The sequence below is a fragment of the Plectropomus leopardus genome, chromosome 8 (assembly GCF_008729295.1).
Source record: "Plectropomus leopardus isolate mb chromosome 8, YSFRI_Pleo_2.0, whole genome shotgun sequence".
NCBI classification, from domain to species: Eukaryota; Metazoa; Chordata; class Actinopteri; order Perciformes; family Serranidae; genus Plectropomus; species Plectropomus leopardus.
This window is the reverse complement of record NC_056470.1, coordinates 4945609-4967489: the sequence shown is the minus strand read 5'-3', so window position 1 is coordinate 4967489 and position 21881 is coordinate 4945609. Positions and strand designations below refer to the sequence as shown.

Below are 21881 nucleotides of genomic sequence, written 5' to 3'. Positions count from 1 at the left end.
TCCATTAAACACAATAATATTCCAGCTACAGTTCAGCCTGCCTTGTCTCTTAAGCCTAGCCCTAGGGCCGTAGCTATGGAGTTAACATTTTGGGGGGACCAAAGCCCACACCCCTACCCCCAGGACAAATTCCAAAACTCATTTTCTATCATATTTTTATCACAGCTGTAAAGTTTACAATGTGAATGTGCAATAAATAAAAGCTACTAAAACATAAATCGGAAGAAAGTATGACGACAGCAAACTAATGTTGTTTTTTTTCTTTTAAATGCCTTTGTATCATTCTGTGTCCCCTCTCTAAATTCATACCTTTTGGGGATCCATGAACACAGCGCAGGTGAAGCTCTTCAAAAGTTCTTTTTTTTTAAATCAACACCAATTTTTGGCATGCAGGGTTGTTAATCGATCTGTCAATCAGTTTAGAGGTGATCAGATAAAATTGTTGGATTAAATGAGCAGCTGCTGCAAGTGGATGAAAACGTTTTTCACTTTCAATGTGCCTGACATTGTGCCCAGAGTATGCTCTGCACTCCGACAGTATGGCGCTATAAATAACTGACATTGTGGCAACAGATGCTTGAGTTTTGGAGAGCAACAAATAAATTAATGTGTTGGAAACCCTGATGTCCTGACCATTGGTGTTACAATAATGTTTTCCCCATCAACTGAACATCAACAAATCCTACTTTTATGCAAAGCTGGCAAGTGAAACATGCTCAAAATGCATTTGCTGTTTGCTAGTTAATGCAAGGACCGTATGCTTGCTAGTGTTCTGAAAGGAAGGAAGCATAACATTGCAAAGGAAAAGTAATTCATAAAATGTTCCTTTTCATACCACTTTACAAAAAAGTCATGAAATAGAGACATTACGGTGTTATTGCTGCCTTGCTGGCTATTGGGAAAACATTGAGATACACTGAGATATGGGTGCTCCCTACTGTCTTAGCTGAGGACGAGATCATACGGCATATAACAGTAAATGATTATTATTTCCATGTTATGCCGTTGTTATGGTTTATAAAGTGCTGCCCATGCATACGTTATATGTCACACTAGAGGACCAAACTGTTGTGTTAAGCGTCACGCCCATCACTCATCTTTTGCTTCCCCGATGCCGGCATGCTGTCTTAAATCACACACCAAAGCAGCATGATGCTACTGTTGTTTTGTTCTGTGAAAAAAAAAATGTGTGTTTGTGTTCAGTAGTTGGGCCTGCACAAGCTCAGCTTTTTTTGATTTTGGCTTGGATTTTCTCCGTTGAGGGATGTAACATACAGAGACAGAGCGAGTGAGACAGCACAATACAGCATGTTGATAACAGCTAGAGATGACAGCACGGACAGAGCAGGAGAGACTGCTGTCCTCATCATCAGGTACACAAGGCCGAAGGTCAACCTGCGAGTGGATCTCTTGATTCTCTCTTTCCTTTATCTCCCTCACTTGCTGTCTCTTTGTATCTCTCCGCTCCTCCGCCTCCTCCGTCCAGCAGCCTTGGGCAGCTGCGGCGGATTTCACGCACGCATTCCCATCGTGCTGTAATCTACCCTGACAGCACACTTAGGTTAGTGTTTTGCTTTTGTACATATATTTACAAAGAAATGCAGATAACGTGTTCCACTGCATATACTCAATTAGCTGAGTTTTACTGCAGAAGTTAATCACAAGTAATGCTGGTGGTTTGCTTTGAGGGGGCAGGCCTAGGGAGGATTTGGCAGCAGAAGAGAGGAGGTATCCAGAGGTATTTGTTGTAAGACCTGAAATGGGAGGAAAGCACATTCTGAAAGATAAATGAAAATGAGAAATCTATAAAGAGAATTGATCAGGCTGGAGCGTGGAGAGAAGGTTGGAAAGAGAGAGAGAGAGGCAGAGGGCCAGGCTGCCGCTCGGCCACTGGCCAAGCTCTGTCGGTCCACATCTGTGTGCAAGAGCCAGGGTGCAGAGAGGGAGTTTCAGTCTGTCTTCACATGTTCATAATCACATTACATAGGAGCACTCAGTGTGACAACGTGGGCTTCTGAACGCTGATAATGGCTGCACTCATTATTCATGCTGGGGTGCGTGGGCTCGACGTAGGTGGAGTTTGCCACTGAAATAAAGTGACAAATATACCTGATGGTGGCAAACATGCGGCTAATAACACATGCTAATATCAAACATGAAGCTAAAATTCTTTTGCATTTTGTGACACGTAAATCCAGTTTTCCAATTTCATTATGGAATCCATTTAATGTTTCTACAATTGTGAGGTAACCAAAGTATAAAAATGACATTAAGGTTCAATTGAGATGTGTATTTTTTTTTTTTTGAGCTGAGAGAAACACTTCAGGTTTGAGTGGCAGCCTAATTAATGCTCACAACCTTTTGCTGTAACCTGACAGTGAGATAAGCCGAAGACGATGTGAAATGTTGATTAAATGAATCTGACACATTGAGAAATAAATTGTCACCTTCTGATGTTTAAAGCTTTTTTTCATAGGATTATTCAAATCTATGGTTTTAATTTGTTTTAAATTAAATGATATATGTTTGTAAACTTCTTAAGACATTTGTTTGATCAGTTATTTAAGATGGGAAAGAAGATGAAAATATTTCCTTGTACATTTTACAACAGCATACTGTATTTAAATGCCTAGTGTGTGGGATTTAGGGGGAAATTTTGTCAGACAAGGAATATAATATAATAAAGTTTGTCTTCCTTGTTGTTTAGTTGTCTTCAAATAAGAATCAATGTGTTTTTGTCACCTTAGAATAAGGCATTTACATCTATATAGGGAGCAGCTACCTGTCCACAGAGAGCGCCATATTGTACCGCTATGTTTCTACTATAGCCCAGAACAAATACACCAAACACTAGCTCTAGATAGGGCAATATGCCTTTTTGTGTCAGCAAGCAGCCCCTCTGTGACCAGCCAAACAACATAGGGAAAAAAGCAGATTTTGACTTGAACATGAAGCTGCTCTATTAAGTGCTTTTACCAGTTTAAATCACTTGGTCTGTTTGTTTGTTTGGGAGAGGAAAAGACCTGTTGATAATTCGGCTCCTAGCAAAAACCTCCTGAACGTCTAGATCTAAGTTAACAGAGAATAGAGGTGAGCACATATTTGCACAAATTCCCAGGTGCTATGTTAGCAGCCTGGTAAAAAAAATCTCCTGAACAATGAACACTGAAGGAATTTTAACTGGGATTTGACGCTTGGCACATTGGAGAAGTTTCACCTGGTTGCAATCTGCAATCCTCACCGCTAGATGTCAATAAATCCTACATCCATCTATGATTTTGTGTCTTTACCTAGCATACTGCAAGCTGCTGTTCAGGACCAATTCGATGCCTTCTTGGGAGCGTCTTTGGACTGGATAGGCCCAATGTTTCCTTTTTAAATTTTTTTTATTTCAAGAAGTGAGAGGACCTTTAAAACTCATCCTCACTGCTTGACAATTCAATTTTGTCTCATCCTGCAAATTTTTGCAACAAATAGATCCATAAAATGCATTAGGCTCAGTGTGCAAGGTTTCCTGTCCATTGTGGTCAAGAACCCCCTGTCTGTAAAATAATCTAAATACAATGTATGGCTTAGTGTATAACCGAAAACCATTACTAGAATGATGCCCCAAAGCACCCTGGACAGTGGCGCGACCGCCCCCCCTCGTGGCCCAATTGTTGAAAAACGCGTGCTAAAGTGCTCCCTGGGAGCCAAAACGCGCATTAAAGTGCCCTCTTGGGAGCCAAAACGCGTGCTAAAGTGCCCCCTGGGAGCCAAAACGCGTGCTAAAGTGCCCACTTAGGAGCCAAAACGTGCACTAAAGTGCCCTCTTGGACGCCAAAACGCGTGCTCAAGTGCCCTCTTGGGAGCCAAAACGCGTGCTCAAGTGCCCTCTTGGGAGCCAAAACTCACTAAAGTGTCCTATTGGGTGGCAAAAGCACACGCTAAAGTGCCCTCCTGGTTGGCAAAATACATGAAATTGCCCTCTTGGATGGAAAAAACACTCAACTGCCCTCTTGGGAACCAAAACGTGTGCTAAAGTGCCCTCTTGGAAGCCAAAATGCGTGCTAAAGTGCCCCCTGGGAGCCAAAACGCGCATTAAAGTGCCCTCTTGGGAGCCAAAACATGTCTAAAGTGCCCTCTTCAGTGGCGAGGACACGCTATATGTGCCCTTTTTTTCCTTTTTGCCTCTGCCCTTCAAAAAGTCTGTGCACGCCACTGACCCTGGATCTAAATATATAGCCTTTATACTTCAAAATAGGAATGGGCCTAATATTACAAGAAAGACTTGGATCCAATAACCTGTCAAAAAGCTCAAACTTGTATTTTAATGCTATACTTAGTTTTATTTAACCACTCCTACCATAAATACAAATATTACAACATTTTCCAACTCTAGTCAAACAATTTTTAATGGTAATGGTGTAATGGTGGGAAAGTATTACTCAATACTTATTACTAACAGCTACTACTACTATTTTACATTATAAATCTGGAAAGTTAAAAAAAGATGCACCAGAGTGCATTAAAAAGCATTAAAATAGAAGAGAAAAATAAATTAAATTTTGGGGAAGACCCCAGTGGACCCCCCTACTAAAGTCTAGGCTAAGCTTCCAATGCCCTTAAATCCAATAAATGCCCCTGCAAGCTGTCAAACAATTTATTTGAAAATTAAAACCTTCAGAACCATGAAAGATTCTAATAATAAAAAAACAAAGAAATTGTTTTGATTGAGGTGTGTAGTGTAAAATGGTTAATTTGATCATCTTAATGCAAATAATAATGATCTCTCAAACAGCACAAAAAATGCTACATGTTTTTTACAAACTTGTGTGTAAGAATGTTATCAGTTCAGGTATTTTACAGTATCATATAGTATCAGGATTTTCACACACATTATTTTATTTGTGGCAGCCTGCCACAATTAAAACATCTGCCAACACATATTGGTTTTATATTTTTGGAGCTGGATAGTTCATTAAGAGGGTTGTTGAAATATATAAACCCCTAAGTCAATCAAAGCACCTGACCGTGTTCATCCTGCTGGGGCTACAAGTTTGCAGCATCTGCTCTGCTTATCCATCAATCTGATCTGATCAGCTCCCAATGAACAGACAAATCAGTTATCCATCCTGCAAGTCACAAACTGCTGCGGAAGAAAAACAAACTCATGGAAAATTGCAACTCCGCTGCGTTCATGGACCCGCAAAAACCTCAAAATTTCAATAGGGGACACAGAATGATACAAAGTGACATATAGGTATTTAAAAGAGAAAAAAAATTAAAAAGCAAAAATAAAATAAAATAAACACACAAACAGCTATGTTAAATATTCAGTAATTATTAAAAAAATGCAATATATTATTTATAAATGTCTGTATATTGCTCATGGGGCAATGTTGGGTCTCTAGAAATTAAAGAGTGTAATTTTCACCTGCCCTACATGAAAAGTGTCATGCGATAACTACAAATAAAATTAACTTGACTTATTAAAAACACCAACCTATATATATTAATGAAGTGCTACTCCAGGCTAACTGCACCACACACACACACACACACACACACACACATACATTACAGACCCATTCCCCTGCACCTGCAACTCCTTCTAAACACAGCCCCCTCAGCCCACCCTCCTGTGTGTGCTGCTCATGGTGGCACCGCCGGGTCACACACTTCAGCCTAACCTGCTAATGGAGTTTGCATATGCAGCTCGCTCTCCACTGCCAGCTAGCCATTAATATGAATCACTCTCTGGAGGCCCCCCCAAACAAGCTGGCAATTTGTCTTCACTAGTGAGCCGCTGAAAGGTCTACATATGATATTCTCCGGGGGGGAAAGGGGATGGGGGGGGGGGGGGGGGGTGTTATGAGGTTCATACACTTGACGGAGGGCCCGGCGCTGTGTGTGTGTGCGTGAGCGGATGCATGGAGGGTTGAAATGGCTGTAAGGTGGAAAATTGTTAAGACAGACGGAGTGAATTCAGGACAGTAAAATGATTTTTCTCCTCTCAGGCGAGCAAGAGGGCAGTGAGATTGCATCACTTGCTCCCTGCTTGGTGAGAGCTCTGTGAAGAGCACTACTGAGCTCTATTATCAGCCTTTGCTAATCAAGTGATGGGCTCAAATTGAAAGTATGCATAGAAATGCTCCTTCAGTTGCAGAATAAAACCAGACTGTTCGCCCAAATGTTATGTTCTAGGTTTTAAATGATACTTTGCATGCTAGAGGGAGCTTAAATTATAAATAATATGTAAGCACATGAAAGCTTGATTTGATCGTATTCAGACTGCGGTTTCATGTGTGTGCCGTCCCTCAGACAATACTCGACAGTAGCTGGGAAAAAAAATCTTCCTACACCCACACAACAAATGCCACTGCTCAGCTAGTGTGTGGCCCGGAGAGGAACAGAGCAGTTGCAGTAGGGCGTTTTTTCCAAACCAAGTTGCAAAATGAACAGTACACACACGCAGACATGCACACGCAGACATGCACACGCAGACATGCACACGCAGACATGCACACACAGCGCAACCCAGTAGGTCAGAGAGGCTTGCATCATTTTTTTTAGCATTTTTTTTCTGCTCTGGTGGCACTCCTCCAGCTATATGCTCTTTGTTCCAGCGCGAGCCAGGGCGAAAAGCTTGTGGATTGTGTGTAGTCCTGCCAGTGCTGCTGTAAACATGAAGACATCATAACCAGTTATCTCTGCAGGCCTTCTGAAAAGATGCCATATGACACATAATCTTGATTCGTACAGGAGAAAAAGAAATAAAAGGTGAACTTGTGTGAGAAATAGAGAAAAAGGAAACAGGTGTTTGAAGAGAGAATGTCATGAATGCGATGCAGACGGGCAAAACAAACAAGAAAAGAAACTGGCTCCATGGAACCACATCAATACCAATGTCCCTGTCCAGTTATGAAGGAGTTATGAAATTATCACCTCTTATGAAAGAGGTGAGAAAATATCATGGACAGATGAAGCAGCTCCACAGTGCCGTTATGTAACACTTGCTAGCACCTCACTTATAAAGGCTTCAATGTCTACGGCAAACAAGCAGGCAGCCAAGTCATGTGTCGCCATGGTCACTGCTGTGCTGGCAACCCATCTGACCAGAGACAGACTTCTAATGAGCTCGCTTCTCAAAGGCAACACAACACACTCGCAGGCTCTGTCAGCAACACAACTGTTTTGTGTGCGGCGTCTCGAGATGGATTGTTGATTAGCCGGTGAGGTCGCAGAGTGGAGATGACAGATTTCTGGTGGGCTCGGTATCATTAGCGTAAAAGGATGGAAAAGGATGTGGTGTCCAAGTAAGAATAACACAAAGCAATAAGGTTTCAAATTGAGTCTCAGGTGCACTGCCAAAAATGTCGTAGCATGTCATCTATCTCCATCCATCTAATGTTACAGTGACGCCATTTCAATTTTTCGCCCACTGAAATTAAAGTTCTTTTCTACAGTTTCTTCGAGTTGATAAAAAATGTTCTTCTGCACTGGGTGACATTTTCCATCATCACCATTAACACAAACTCTGATATGTAATGTAAGTCAATCCCACATACACCGTCCTGCATCTGTAAATGCTCACTAGAGCCCTAATTTGTATTAATCCACTGCAGAAAACAGTCCCCAACATTTTCCCTGAATCCACGAGGTGTTGGAATAATAGGGAAAAATTAGTTTTGAATGAGAAAATTCACCTGAATGCCCCCCAAGTCGTAAAAACAACTCAAAAAGTCACAAAAAATTGTGGCACACAATTTGAGGTCATATACACACAAAGATAGTTGACCAAAATAAATATCTGGTTGATGATGAAGAACTTTTCACATACTGCATGTCAATTTTCTGCTTACATGTAACTTGTAATATGGAACTAGATTGTGACTTAGTTTCTGTCCAGGTCAAGTGACCTAGATTAGTTAGTAAACTTATTTAGGACCATCAGTCAGGTAAAGCAGTATTTTAGTTTTCAGGGATGTATTGGTTTAGCAATGAGTCTGGGACAAATTCACTGTTTAATTCAAAGCTTTAAACTGTTAAATGTTTCAATGCGACTTTCCAACTCGAGAGACGGGACCATCCAAGAGCACATGAAAGCAGCGTTTATATTTATGGGCTGATTTCACGTACAACTAAAAGAAAACTGTCACAAGGTGACTTCAATTCAGCCTTTGTCATTTTCAGCGAGCTTAGCATTTGCCCATTTATTAGGCAACATAATCAGGCTGCTTTACCAAGCATTTTGTTTAACTACATCAAAATTGACATTTAGCTAGTTGTCAGTATTGCATTTATATTAGTGATGCACCAACTGTGAAATTCTGAGCCTATAGGCCTTCTGTTATATAAAACAACAATTTATCTGATGGCCAATACCAAAGGTTTGTTGTCGTTTATTTTGTTTTTGTTATTTATTCCCTTTTTGTACCAAAAGAAAGCTTCAGTATAAAAAAGAAACTGCACTTTATTGAAGTAATTTAGTCCCCCATTGCACTACCTTTAGATGAGCCCAAGCTTCATACACACACACACACACACACACACACACACACAAACACAAACACAAACACAAACACACACCCACTGTATATATATTGCTGTGAAAACATATACACATATTTCCGTCAAACAACTGTACTTATGTCCAGTTTTTCACTTAAAACTCTTACCAGATTACATTACACACATTATGACATTATGTTAACCTTCGCTCAATGCTAAATTTGATCGAACAGAGCTTGAACAAATCAAAATGTAACTCAATGCAACCTCCAACAGTTAGTCGCAAACCCCAACTGCTAACAGATAATGTTCACTAGGCAGTCCCAAGATTGACAAATCTTCATATAAGCCAAATAAGGGTATCATAATGCTGCCCCCCCGAGACAGACAACCCCCTTTTTAAAAAAACTCATCTAAACTTGACAAATCTCACAAATGCCTTTTTTTATATTGAAAAAAAATTAAATAACTGATGTTAAATAACTGATGTAGCTACTATAACATCACCCATTGAAGCGGCCCCCTGTACAGTAGTCATGACTGTTGAAATTATAGATGACACTTCCACATTGGATTAATTCCTCAGACATGGAGGTTACCGTTTGGTAGGAACAAATGGGGTTTGGGCTGAGATCCACACACAGGAAGTCACAAAGTACTGAGAGACTAATTAACCCATTGATAGTTTGGGTCTTAAGCCTATTCCACAAAAGGCCATATCTGTGACAGAGAGCCCAAAGAGTAACAATTATGAGGACACCTTTTATGTGTAAAACACCAGAATAATATTTTGCACTTTTTACTGAGGCTTGAATTTCTGCCTCATCAGTAGTCTACTAAATGAAAGAGATGTGGACACTCACACAATTCTCATACAAATTGCTTACTTGCTGCTGATGCAACACAACTGTAACTTGTATGTGTTACTCTTAAATACAGAAAATGGCTGTTACAGGTACATATACACATTGGACCAGACTCAGAAAACCCAAGGAATGATTGGAGCCAAGAGTTAGGAAGACCATAGAGGACAGAGATACAGGACTTAAATATAGATACTGTTTGCAAATACTCAATGCTTAGAAAAATGATAAACAGGTGGAATTCCCATGATAAGTTCTAATTAAAATGTATATCAATTCACAGATTCACTTAAAAGTTACACACAAAAAATAATTTAAAAAATGAAAGATCTGAGTATATGGTTCCATGTCTCTTTAAGAATCACATTTCTCAATGCAACTCCAGTGTGCAAGTGGTATGAAGGAAGGTATATATGTTATCTTTCCTGTGAGCTGTATGTGTGTATACAGTTAAATCCTACCGTGCTTTGAGGCAGGTGTTCAGTTCACAGCTTCTTCACTGCCGTCAGCTGGTTCTAGCTCTCGTGGGCCGGACTCACCATCCAGTGCTGGAAAATGGTTCTCCCCGAAATCATCTTGAAATCTCTGGAATGTCCTCCAATGACTCTGACATTTCCTCCATAGTCTTGTCTCGTCTTAGAGGGACTCCAAAAAACACCAGACCTATAAATGAGGTCAGACTGTTACTTTTTTGCTAATTCTATGAGCTAAAGAATACAGTTAATGACTCAACTCAATGCATCAAACTCACAACTTTTGGTGTACAATAGGGCTGGAGCGACTCATTACCGTCATGGATTACAGATGCATGGACATCTGAAGCCAAAGCCCGAAAGACAGCAGCAAGACAGCACCGTCCTGTTTACTTTTTCTCCCCACCCAGGCATGATATATCAGGATTATCAACATGCAGAATGTGTTTCTGTTTGTTGTGGTTACTTTGACATTCTGCACCACTGCTAGCGTCACCTCACATTATCATTTGGTTGTTTTAGATTTTCTGGTCGACAGCCATGCACAAGTGAGAAAACGGCTTCAACTAATGTAACAGACTGTTGTTACAGTGTGTGGCTTGCTTATATAGTCCGGAAAACATTTCATTCATTTTCATTGCCGCACACTGTCAAAAAAATACATTGGCCAGTGATTATCTTAACAGCATATTACTCCAGTAATAAAATAAATCCATATAACTATTACTAAATCATAACTATTTTACATTTAGGCCAAGTACTAAAGAAAAGATACTGATTCTTCAATTCAAGGAAAGGGCTGCTTTAATATACTTATTAAGTATTATTAAATTAAATTAAATTAATTATAATTACCATTATTATTACTGTTAAATAGATTAATGTGGTGTATCATCACAGCAATGCTTTTGAGTTTGAGTTCGGTATGCTATAATAACATGAAATTTGGCTACTTTCAAAATATATCACGTTTATCATGATTAAATAAGCTTATTTAAATATTAATGAGACAAGTTTTTGAGAATTATTTTTGGGTAATTTATTAATTGAGCAATATATTTTTTAGAATTATCAATAAATTAGTCATTATTTAATAATAATTAAAAAATAATTTAAAAATAATCGTTATATTAATCAACAAAAAATAATGGAATGGTGCAACACTTTGTGCCACACATTTGCAGTCTAACTCACTTTCAGAAATAACAATTGCACTCCTACTCCAAACAAACTAACTACTAAGAGCTTCAGTGGTAGTAAAAAAAAAAATGAAGTAAGGTGCATAGTATGAAACGTAAAAGCATCCATTTTGTAAATTCAATGCACCTTAAAATATTAATAAATTCCCTATAGGCAGTAAACAAAATGCCCATGCTAATGTTTACATTCACTTGCAAAGTACACGTAAAAGCTGCTAGGCTGCAGCAATTAATGAAAACACAAAAACGACAGTCTTCCTCCTACACCAACGTAACAGAACATACAGGTAGTTGTCAGCTTAAAAAAAAAAAAAAAAAGAAAAAGAAAAAAAGAACAACGAAATACCGTGTTTTCCAATCACCAACAGCTCTAGCATAATCGAAATGCAGTTTAACTCAGCGAATATTAGCATCACGGCTAACGGCTGGTTAAACTCACCTGTGGCCAAATTCGCGTTGGAAAAGGCGTCATGTTTCGGTGCACGCGCAGGGACAAGCGGCGTTTTATCCACACTGTGATTTATATTACCAACATTAAACATAAATGAACACATCGAAGCACCACGTTAACTTTAACGGTGTCTTCTATTGTTTTTAGCAACGTTTCATGCCACTTCAGGGTTGTCTTATAGATTCAACCAAGCCTGATTTTCTGCCCTTTCGCATCACCAATCTAACCTGCTACCTGGTGGGCGGGACAAACAATCTTATTGGACAATGAGAATGATACCAGATAACAATTGGTTGCTCATAAAAATCAACAATTCACAATGATTTTATGTATATCAATATTTAAACATTATTAAATTCATCATATGTTTTTTTATCTATTAGATTTTGAGTATTTAATCATTTATTATCAATAGTATGGCTAAAGGATTAAGGCTTCTTTTTTTAAAAAAATCTATTAGCTTTTGAATCCCCTTTTCTATTGTGGGCTACACAACCAGTTTAGACAAATACAACATAAGTCAAGCAGGAAAACAGATGTTCCTTTGCTCTACTTATTTATTAGGAACTGCTCTGTCTCAGAAGAAATGCTGGTATGTTACATTTGAACCACTAATCTGCATGTAGTGATTCATGTATGCTTATGTGTGTGCCACAAAAAAGCATTTTTCAAAGACTAGTGTATAACAAAAGCATGGAACCAACCTGGGGTGAACTAAACTGTACTACATTTACTTAAGTACAGTATTTAAGTACAAATTGTAGGTACTTCTACTTCTGCTTTGTTCAGAACAGGAATATTCTTGGACATCTTCCTGATTGCACTTCCATACTTTTACTTATTTGCATTTTCAATGCAGGACTAGTAAAGGTATTTTTATTGTATGAAGTACTTTTACTTGAGTAAAGGGTATGAATACTCCCTCCACCATTGGAAGCAACCAGCTGAAAAGCCTAAATGCTGCTGATGGTGACAGGTCACACCAGCATCCAATCTTTTATCTGTGAATGTGATTTGATTTTTATAGACTTTTTATTCTACAAAGTCTACCTTCAGCTAAGCAGCTCATCCCACTGACAAAATATGATTACAACATTTTCTAAGAGCACCTTCGGTGCCCTTTTCTGCCTAATTTGCACTTGCATTAGTGTGAATGTGACTTTGCTTTTACCTTTTATATGATTTGAGTATATTTTTGTTGTCACACTACTCTTGCATTTGTCACAGAGCTGCCTTCCGAACCTATTGCTAGCAGATCTGTATTCTCAGCGGGATGCCATCTTTAGATAAAGGTGGTCTATGATAGTGAAATCTCTTTCATTAGTTGCTGCAGCGCTGTGACCAGCAGCATTTATTAGGACTAAATAAAAAAAGAATATCCAGAGACGTCAATAGGTAGTTTCTTGAATAATAACTCCTTGTATAGGAGGTTCTGAAGGAGGCGTACAGTAGAAATGGTCCCTGAGTAAAAGGATGTGTTATCAATGGGCATGTTTCATCGCGAAGGAAAGATATTAGCGAGGAAATCAGAAGTGGAGTTGTTAGAGAAATGTTTGCATCTTCAAAATGCATTGAAAAACCAGGCCAGAGCGTTTTCAAATATTAGATATGCATGCTGTGCACCGTGTCCTTCAATGCTCTGCTGGCTCTCAGTCTCATTTATAGTTGAAATTATTAAATTCTGTGCACCAGCAAGTAAATTCCAACAATCGTACACAGCTAATAGAATTTATTTCAGTGCTGGGTGGAAAGAAGTGGTTTTTTTCTGCAGCAGTGTGAGCCAAGAGAGATGCAAATCTGCAATTAACTCAGACCACTGTTTTTAATTCATTCTTAATCTACTGACTTGAATGCACCACCATGCTTCCTTTGATACATATATCAGACAAAAGAGCACAAGTCCGGCTTTTATGTTTTACTGGCTCACCTCCAGGCTTTCAATCACATTCCTGTTTGTGAACTGATGCTACTCCTGTCATATTGTATCTGACAGCCTCTCTGTGGATCCTCGGGGATAACATATTGTGGCCTTTGCCTTTGGATGTGCATTTATAACATGACTGACGTTCAAACAACACACCCAGAGTACACAGAGGTTACGCTCGATAAGCAAATATATACTCTTTATTTCGGTTTCATTTACAGATCTCCTATTTATCAAGCGGGAGAGAATAATGCGCTCCTCCCGTTTCAGCTCATCTGTTTGTCGGATGCCGCGCATGATCATCAGTCTTGTGGAGATAGCTTGTGGACTGATGCAGAAAATATATTGAAATAGGCTGGATTGATAGAGATGTTCAGGAAAGAGAGAAACTCACCTTTCCATTTCCCCTTTTTCATTTGTGTAATCGTGTTGTTTTGTTATGGAACATACTTACAGCAGGAAGCTTCATTTACAGTATCTCATGTTTCCTATGTTCACTCACAGAGCATAAAAAAACCCAACTCATTGTTTTTCTCTTGGACTGCCATCATCTATTAAAACAGCTCTTTTTTCAGCTCGCCTTCGCCCGCCACATGTTGCCCCCCTCTCCTTCTTTCTCCGAGACTCAGTGAACGTGGTCCCTTCTACTGTCACTTTCAGCACACTTTACCCTGCTCCCCTATTTGAAGTTCTGTCATTGCCAGGCTTTGAACTGCCATGTGAGTTTTACCCTGCACAATGCTTGTCTCCAGAGCTTCGCCTGGTGTGAAATTGTCAGAGCAATAGGCCATATTTCAACACCGAGGGTTTTTGTACCCTGTGTAATGCAGAGAGCCTGTCAATGGACTGCACACATTCAGGGATGCTCGACAACATCCTGTTTCGATGTTTTCTGCTGTTACCTATGATGCAGACACACACAATGTATTAGTTTTGGTCTCATTTAAGTTGCTGTTGTCACCCTGAAAAAAACCTGTTTCCAGTGATATGAAGCAAAAAATATGATGAGATTTTTATCAATCCACTACAACGGAGGATTAGGGTCATGTTACAGGAAAAAAAAGTTAGATTTTGAGAATAAAGTCGTAATATTAGGAGGCTGCCTGTACTCTCATATGTTTTATAGTTTGTTGGCTATATGTTTATTTCTGTAATGTAATATCCAATTTTTCATAAAATTACAATTTTTTTCTTGTAAAATTATAACTTTATACTCATAATTAATACTTTTTTCAAAAAATTAAGACTTTATTCTCAAAAAATTAAGACTTTTTTCCTCATAAAAGTATGACTTTATTCCCATTATATTACAACTTCTTTCTTGTAATATTATGACTTTATTCTTGAAGTCTCCAAAAACATTTTTTTCTTCAATGTAGTCCTGAAACTCCATCGTACTCCAGCAGCAATAGCTGTGGCCAAAGTTATGTTTTCGGTTTGTCCGATCAGTCCATTTTTGTAAACATGATGTCTCGCTTTAGGGGAATTTCTTTAAATTTGGTGCAAACATCCACTTGGACTCAACAGTGGACTGATTGGATTTTGGAGGTCATAGGTTAAGGTTGCCATGACTGCATTTGTCTCATTCTTGTGAGCGTGACATCTTAAACATCTTGAGGGAATTTCTTCAAATTTGGCATGAACGTCCACTTGGACTCAGTGATGAGATGAACAAATTTTGGTGGTCAAAGGTCATCGTCACTGTGACCTTATGTTCACCTTATATTCAAGAACACAATATCTAAAGAGAGCCTTGAGGGATTTTTGGTGTTTCAGTCTCTACTTAGACTCTAGAAAGAACTAATTATCATTTGGTGGTCAAAGGTCCTGTAACCTCACAAAACATGTTTTTGGCTCTTAACTCCAGAATTCATATTTGTGTAAAATTCAAAATTTTATCTTATAACCAAAAAAGATCAAGGGTCAACTTCACTGTGACCTTCACTTTATAATGTTCTTAAAAACTACTTTTCTGGACATAATTCAATTTAAATCTCGAAAACGAAAGAGGAGACATTTGGTCAGATTCTGAGTTGGTGACACTAATCTTGGGTGCACACCTTAACATTGTACCTCTGTACTAATTGTATATAACCTAATAACTGTATGGAGGCTGACAACTGAGAAGCGTCATTTCTACTTTTTGAATTTATTATAATTCTATGCTACTGTATACTAACATAATGTCTCATTTCATATGACATTGTTCTTCACAATATGTATTTGATAGCTACAGCTACAGTTACATTAAGAACAGGAATCCTTCCTCTGGCTCTTGATGTTGGATTTAAAAACATCTCAGAGTAACAAAAAATGTGTGAACTTTGTTTGATTTAGGAGAAGTTGAGAATGAATCTAATTTCCTGTTATATTGTACATTTTATGATGGGTTAAGATCACCTTTGATGAATGAAATGTACATACAAAATCCTGAAATGTTTTGAAGCACTGATGATGACACGATGAAATGGATGTTTACTTTCAGTGTCTATAAGTTAGCCACTTATGTCCCTAAAGCCTGGAGGGAAATGTCAGGATGGTTTATTTTGTTAATTTTAGTTTAATAAGCGTCTGCTTTTGGTTTCTGGTCTTTTTGTTTTCTGGTGTCTTACCCCTTTGGGCTGGGCAAATTGTTTATGCATGACACAATAATAAAATTAAATCAATCAATCATACATTTAGCTTTGCACTAGTTGTAGGGATGCAGTGATATACCATGATATGAAAATTGACAGGTATCATAACTTGTACATTTGCTCATCCACAGTATTGAAAAAAAATGCAACCAGATCGAGCATCTAACATGCGACAAATCTTCTTTCTACTACACCGCGTGGTTTCAGGTTTAACCATTCAACACAAAAAAACCCTTTCTTTAAGGGTTACTGTATAATGTGATACTGTCAAACCAATATATAATATATACATATATATATGTGTGTGTGTGTGTGTATGTGTGTATATATATATATATATATATATATATATATATATATAGAGAGAGAGAGAGAGAGAGAGAGAGAGAGAGAGAGAGAGAGAGAGAGCGAGAGAGAGAGATTTAACATCATCACTGGCTATTTTGCAAACCTACTTTATTTTACAATTTGGAATGTGTTTTTTCTCCTCTCCATTCCCAGCATCCTTTGCTTTCCATTAATTTCTTTCACTATGAAAATCAATGCGCAGGCTCTTGACACTCAACTGATTTGTGTTATCCATCATAATGTTTGTGATCAAGTCCGCATTTATTTTCATCAGTTTCATTATTGCTTTAAGGTGGTTCACTGCTGACTTTTCAAATTAATGTGCACTTGAACTGTATTATCATGCAGCTGCAAAGTAACGTTCATAAGAAAAATGTACCCTTGATGTTCAATGTAATGATCACAAGCCCCAAGCTGTTTTCAAAAGCTTGCTTATTGATTTTTATACAGTTTACAGAGTTTAAACCAGGGTCAGTCTGGAACAAAAACATCCAAAAATAATCAGCAAAAACCGAAAGTATACATGGTTCATAGTTAAAGCTGGACTACACATTTTTTTTCTGTTTCAAATGGATCAAATATGAATGCATAATGTGAAAGGCTTCACCAAACTTTGCAGTTTCTATCAGCTGTAAGCTTTTTAGCCTCCTTTAGCTAAATGTTTTGGTTTTGGGGCCCTCAATTTCTGCTCTCATCAGTCTCATCTCAAACAGCAGGCAGCTGTTTCCAGCAATGTCAGACAGACTGACTGTACACTACCTGCACCGCAACAACTTACATATAGACAAAAATTAGCAACTAGCTGGTGAAAATAGTGGAGCATTTAGCTGCTAAACAGGCATTTCCCTCACACATTGGTGGAGACCAAAACCGAGCTAAAATATCCTTAGAAACTTAGATACTGCCCAAAAGTGGAAAAAAAAAAAAAATATATATATTTTTTTAAAAATCAATAAATGCGGCTTTAAAGTGCTAAAACTTTCAAACCACTACAAACTTTTTCATGCAGTATTTTTTCTTGTAATGGATTGGTAGTTTGGACTCTAGATATTTGTTTTTCTTTCTGTAGTTGCCTCCGTTGATAGAAAGTAGCAAACACAACCCAAGGTTATTCAAAAACTTAAAATATCTTTAACAGCTTCGATAGTGCAGCCAGATATTTCGCTCACACGTCAATGGAAACCAAAACAAAGGAGACTGAATATTGTACTTAGATTCACAAAACACACAATAAAAGGTTAAATGGAACTTTGATTTTAAAAACATAGATATATAGCCTATCCTTCACAACTTTGATAGGTCAGTGTTTACAGTTTGTTGCTGTCTAAAAGTGTAAAAAAAAAAAAAAAAAAAAAAAAAAAAAGAAAGATTAATCAAATATCAATAAACACAGCTTTAAAGTGCTAAAACTTAAACTAAAGATGATTTTTCATGCAGGATATTTCTCTGTAATGGACTATGCTTACATTTTTAAATATCTACTTTTACTTCAGTTATCTTAGCATCTGCATCTAGAAGTTTGGGCAATAGATGTTGGTTTTTTTCTGTAGCTGCCTGCTCTAAAAAAAAAGCAGCAAACATAAGCCAGTGTTTTACTAATGTTGGTTTAGTTCCTCTGAGATAGTTCTGGGTCTGACGCTCTGATGCTTTTGTACATCAGGCTCATAGTCTGGCCATGAAGCATCCACTCAGGGTCTTCAGTTGGCTCCAGCAGTGCTTGTTAGCCTAATAACAACAGCAGTTGTAGTGTGTGGTAATGAGTGGGACCTCTATGAGTCTCCAGTTGATGAAACCAACTAAGCCCTGTGCAGGAGTCCACTTGTTAGGAAAGACCCCGGGGGAAGATTTTTAGTTACTGCAGTGATGGCACAACGCCTGTCTCCATAATGGCTGGGTGGGCTGCCGGTGAGAATTTTGCGGCTTGTAGTGCCACCAAAATTCGCAGTCTCTGCTTTGTTTCCCCCCCTGAGCTCTGAGCAAACTCGCTGTCTGCTGTACACCTGCAGTGGCTCTTCCTCCCGGCTACAAAAAGGGTTCTGGGAGTTGTAACTCTACCTTGGCTGAGGACTTTATTTGTGTAGTAATGCGAGGAATACTGTATCTTAAAAAAAAAATACTTTGATCCTAAAATATGCTGCGTTGATGATAAGGAACGAAGTTAATTGAATCCCTTAATATTTTTGCCAATCTCCGCTGGCACTCTCTCAAAGATCCCGGCTCCGCACCTCATTTGAACTGCGAAACTTTATCATTTATGCACAGCGCTCAATGTTTACAAGTGGCGATGAAACGAGGGCACCCCGAGCTCAGAGACGAAGTCCAAATGTTTCAATTTCACCGCAACATAAGCAATTAGCCAAGCGCTTATTAGTGTGCTCCCCGCTTTCTCTCGCTCCCCCTCCTTATCTGTGGATCTTCCTCATCCCCGGTGCCAGCGGGAGATGAATATGTCTTCGATGTCCTTGGATTCCTGTCTTGTAAACACCATAGGCAGTGAGCAGTGTTTACCGGTGTGCATGGCAGGCAAACAGTCAGCTCCGTCTCCTGCACGGCTCGTCCCGTGGGGCCAAACCTCACCTTGTTACCCTTTTAATTAGTAGGAGCAGTTAATAGTGCTGGCTGCTTCTGCCACCTCAGCACTCTGCTCTGACTTCAAGAATCCCTCCGATCGATGGCAAAGAGTCCGACTGAAACAAAGGGGGGAGCCGAGGGAGAGGGAGGGGGCCCTATATTGTGGAAGCAGCTCAGGTACATTCATGATGCTTTCAGGAGAGAAATCTAACAACATACAATTTTCTTTGAGGGAACCTTTTGGGGGGCGGGTGTATCAATATCTATTCTTTCCCTTTTTTGAAGGGATAACAAGGTCTCCAGGTTCCTGGTGCACATTCTAGTCTCCCACATTTCCTCTCCTTCCAAAATGAATGTAATCAAAAAGCTAAGGGTTTGCTCGGCAGATTCCATTGTGCCCTCATGAGCTTTTATCCCTTCCAACCGCTTGCCCCCCATGCTCATTTCTTTTCTTGTTTTGATTTAAAGATGCAGTGGAAGTACTTAGCATTTAGATGACATGCTGCCGGAGAGGTGTGATGGATCAGCGCCTCTTCAGAGGACTGAATTTCTTCGACAGCGCCAGGGCCCGTTCGGCCGTTCGGGCAAGACAGAGCGACAGATCGCAGGACGACAAGTCGGGCCGGCAGCTGAATACCAAGTCCAGCTCACTGCTGCAGATAGCCTGGCACGCCCGGGAGGAGAGCAGTGGCTGCTGGGAATGCCAATGCGCTGCCCAGACACAGCCGTCTCGCCTTGGCTCCTCTGATTGGCTAAAAACAGACCATTAGCTTCCTGATTATGATTAGCCGAGTCATTATCTACACAAAAGTGGCTCATTCACCAATATTAAGAAGGCAAGGGAGCTGTTTTCTTCCTCCGGTCAAGGGGAAAACAGCGTGTTTTCATGTGCTCTCCTAAAGATGGATGTAGGAGGCGAGGAGTTGTTGTTCACAGAGAAACAAAGTGGATCACTGTTTATCACCCTGCCCTACAGCTAATGTGATAAAAAAAAAAAAAAAAATCTATCTGTGCGATGCCATTGATGGAAGGAAGGAAAGGCCTCGCAATCATTAATGATGAGGTGGCCATTACTCGCTCGTATTTTCTGGTCGAGGAGAGAAGCGGCGTCCTCAGAGGTCATAAAAACTGAGGGGGGAACAAAATAACCTTCAGCTTCCGTCTTCTTGCCTTAGATATAATTGGAAGACGTGCCATCTGCGCTTTTAAATGGACATATGCTGCTCTGCGTCTGAGGCCTGTGTGCTGAGGCAAAGTTGAACAAAACGTTAGTGAAGGCTGGCCCTCTGTTCCTCCAACACTGACCTTCTACTTTTCTTTTCCAGCCTTTGCCCAAGGAGCCATCGTAGGATGCAGAGAAAACACCAAGTATGTGAGTTTTTCTTAATGATGTATTTTGCTCTGATTTGCATACTGAGTCTATAACCCTACTTCTGTTCACACATCAGACATTTTGATTGTTGCATCTTGTCGACAGCAGAAATATTAACTCTTAAAGGGATAGTTCAGATTTTTTGTGGCTGTATGAGGTCCTTATCCATAGACAGTTTGGTGAAGCAGACAGGAGTCAAACAGGAGCTTTTACCACTGTGGGGTCAGCAACAAAACTTATTTCAGACATTATATACAAGACATTATGTACAAGACAGACATCATTATACAAGTATCTAAACCCTTGAACCCAGGGCAAATCGGTTTGATTTCTTCCAAAAACACAGGAAAAAAAGCAATTTGCAACTTGGTAAGAAATGTTCCACAAATTGCAAGATTTACAGTAGATTAAAAAAAAAAATAAAATATATATATATATATATATATATATATATATATATATATATATATATATATATATATATATATATATATATTACAAATGCGAGGGAAAAATGTAAGGAAGGGGAAAAATGCTTTGGAAAATTGTTATGACTATAACTTTATTTATAATTACTATAATAACATATTTGAAATATTACAAAATGTTATTAAAATTGTTTAAGCATCTGACATGTAATTTTCTTGTTTGTTTGATTTTCTTTCTATTTTTGTGCTAATTTTCAGGTAATTTTCTTGTACTTTCTTGAGTAATTTCATGTTAGTTTTTGGTTCATTTCTTCTTAAATTGTTCTTTGCCTTCTTACTTTGTTTTTGGAAGAAATTAATTCAATTGGCTGAGGTTTCAAAGGGTTAAGTGTATGCTATACTGAGAGCATGTTTACTGCTTTAGCTCAGCCCTTGCAAACCTAAGCAACTTGGCTTGATTTCTTTCAAAACATGGAAAGAGGGCAAAGAGCGACTAAAGAAGAAATGATACGGAAATTAGGAAAAAAAATAAATAGAAATTTATCTGAAAATTTAAAAAACAAAACAAAAAAAATAAAGTAACAAATGGTAAAGTTAAAAAAAAAAGTCAATGAAAAAATGCTTAAAAATACAATATGATACGATCGTGTAAAATACTTTTAAATCTTTAACTTTGAGAATCTGAAGTATATTTCTCAAAAAAAATTTCCCCAGATTTTTTAAAAAACAATATTCTATTTTTTTGCAATGTGCAGGACATTTCTTGTTAAGTTGTTCATTGCCTTTTTTTCCCATGTTTTTGAAAGAAATACCAATTTGCTCAGGGTTCATAGGTTTAAATACTTGTGCAAGGCATCTGAATGCAACACAATAAAAGTAATGTCAATGTAGATTTTAAAGGGTTAATGTCAGACAGTAATTTTTTCAATGGGAAAATGAAGCCATAATATCGCTCTTTTTAAAGCCAGACTACACTGAGAAAAATATTAATTTTAGCTCGCTGAACACAGGAGCTGCTGGCCTACCGCTGCTGCGATCAGTTGTTTTTTGGCATTAAAAGGGCTTATTGAGGCAGTGGAAGACTAGCAGCATATGTGTTCAGGGAGAATTAGAACTAGTCTGG

General features: G+C 38.7%; 1 protein-coding gene across 2 annotated transcripts in view; it reads left to right on the top strand.

Moving 5' to 3' along the window:
- Positions 1-21881, top strand: part of tafa5l (TAFA chemokine like family member 5, like) — a 69002-nt gene that overhangs the window by 42878 nt on the left and 4243 nt on the right. Inside the window, exon 4 of one of the 2 annotated variants that reach the window (XM_042492142.1) lies at positions 20284-20326. In XM_042492142.1, coding sequence (XP_042348076.1) covers positions 20284-20307 — 24 coding nt within the window. In that variant the 3' untranslated portion in view covers positions 20308-20326. Of the gene's footprint in view, positions 1-20283; positions 20331-21881 lie in introns of both variants that reach the window. The other variant, XM_042492143.1, reaches the window with a different exon arrangement.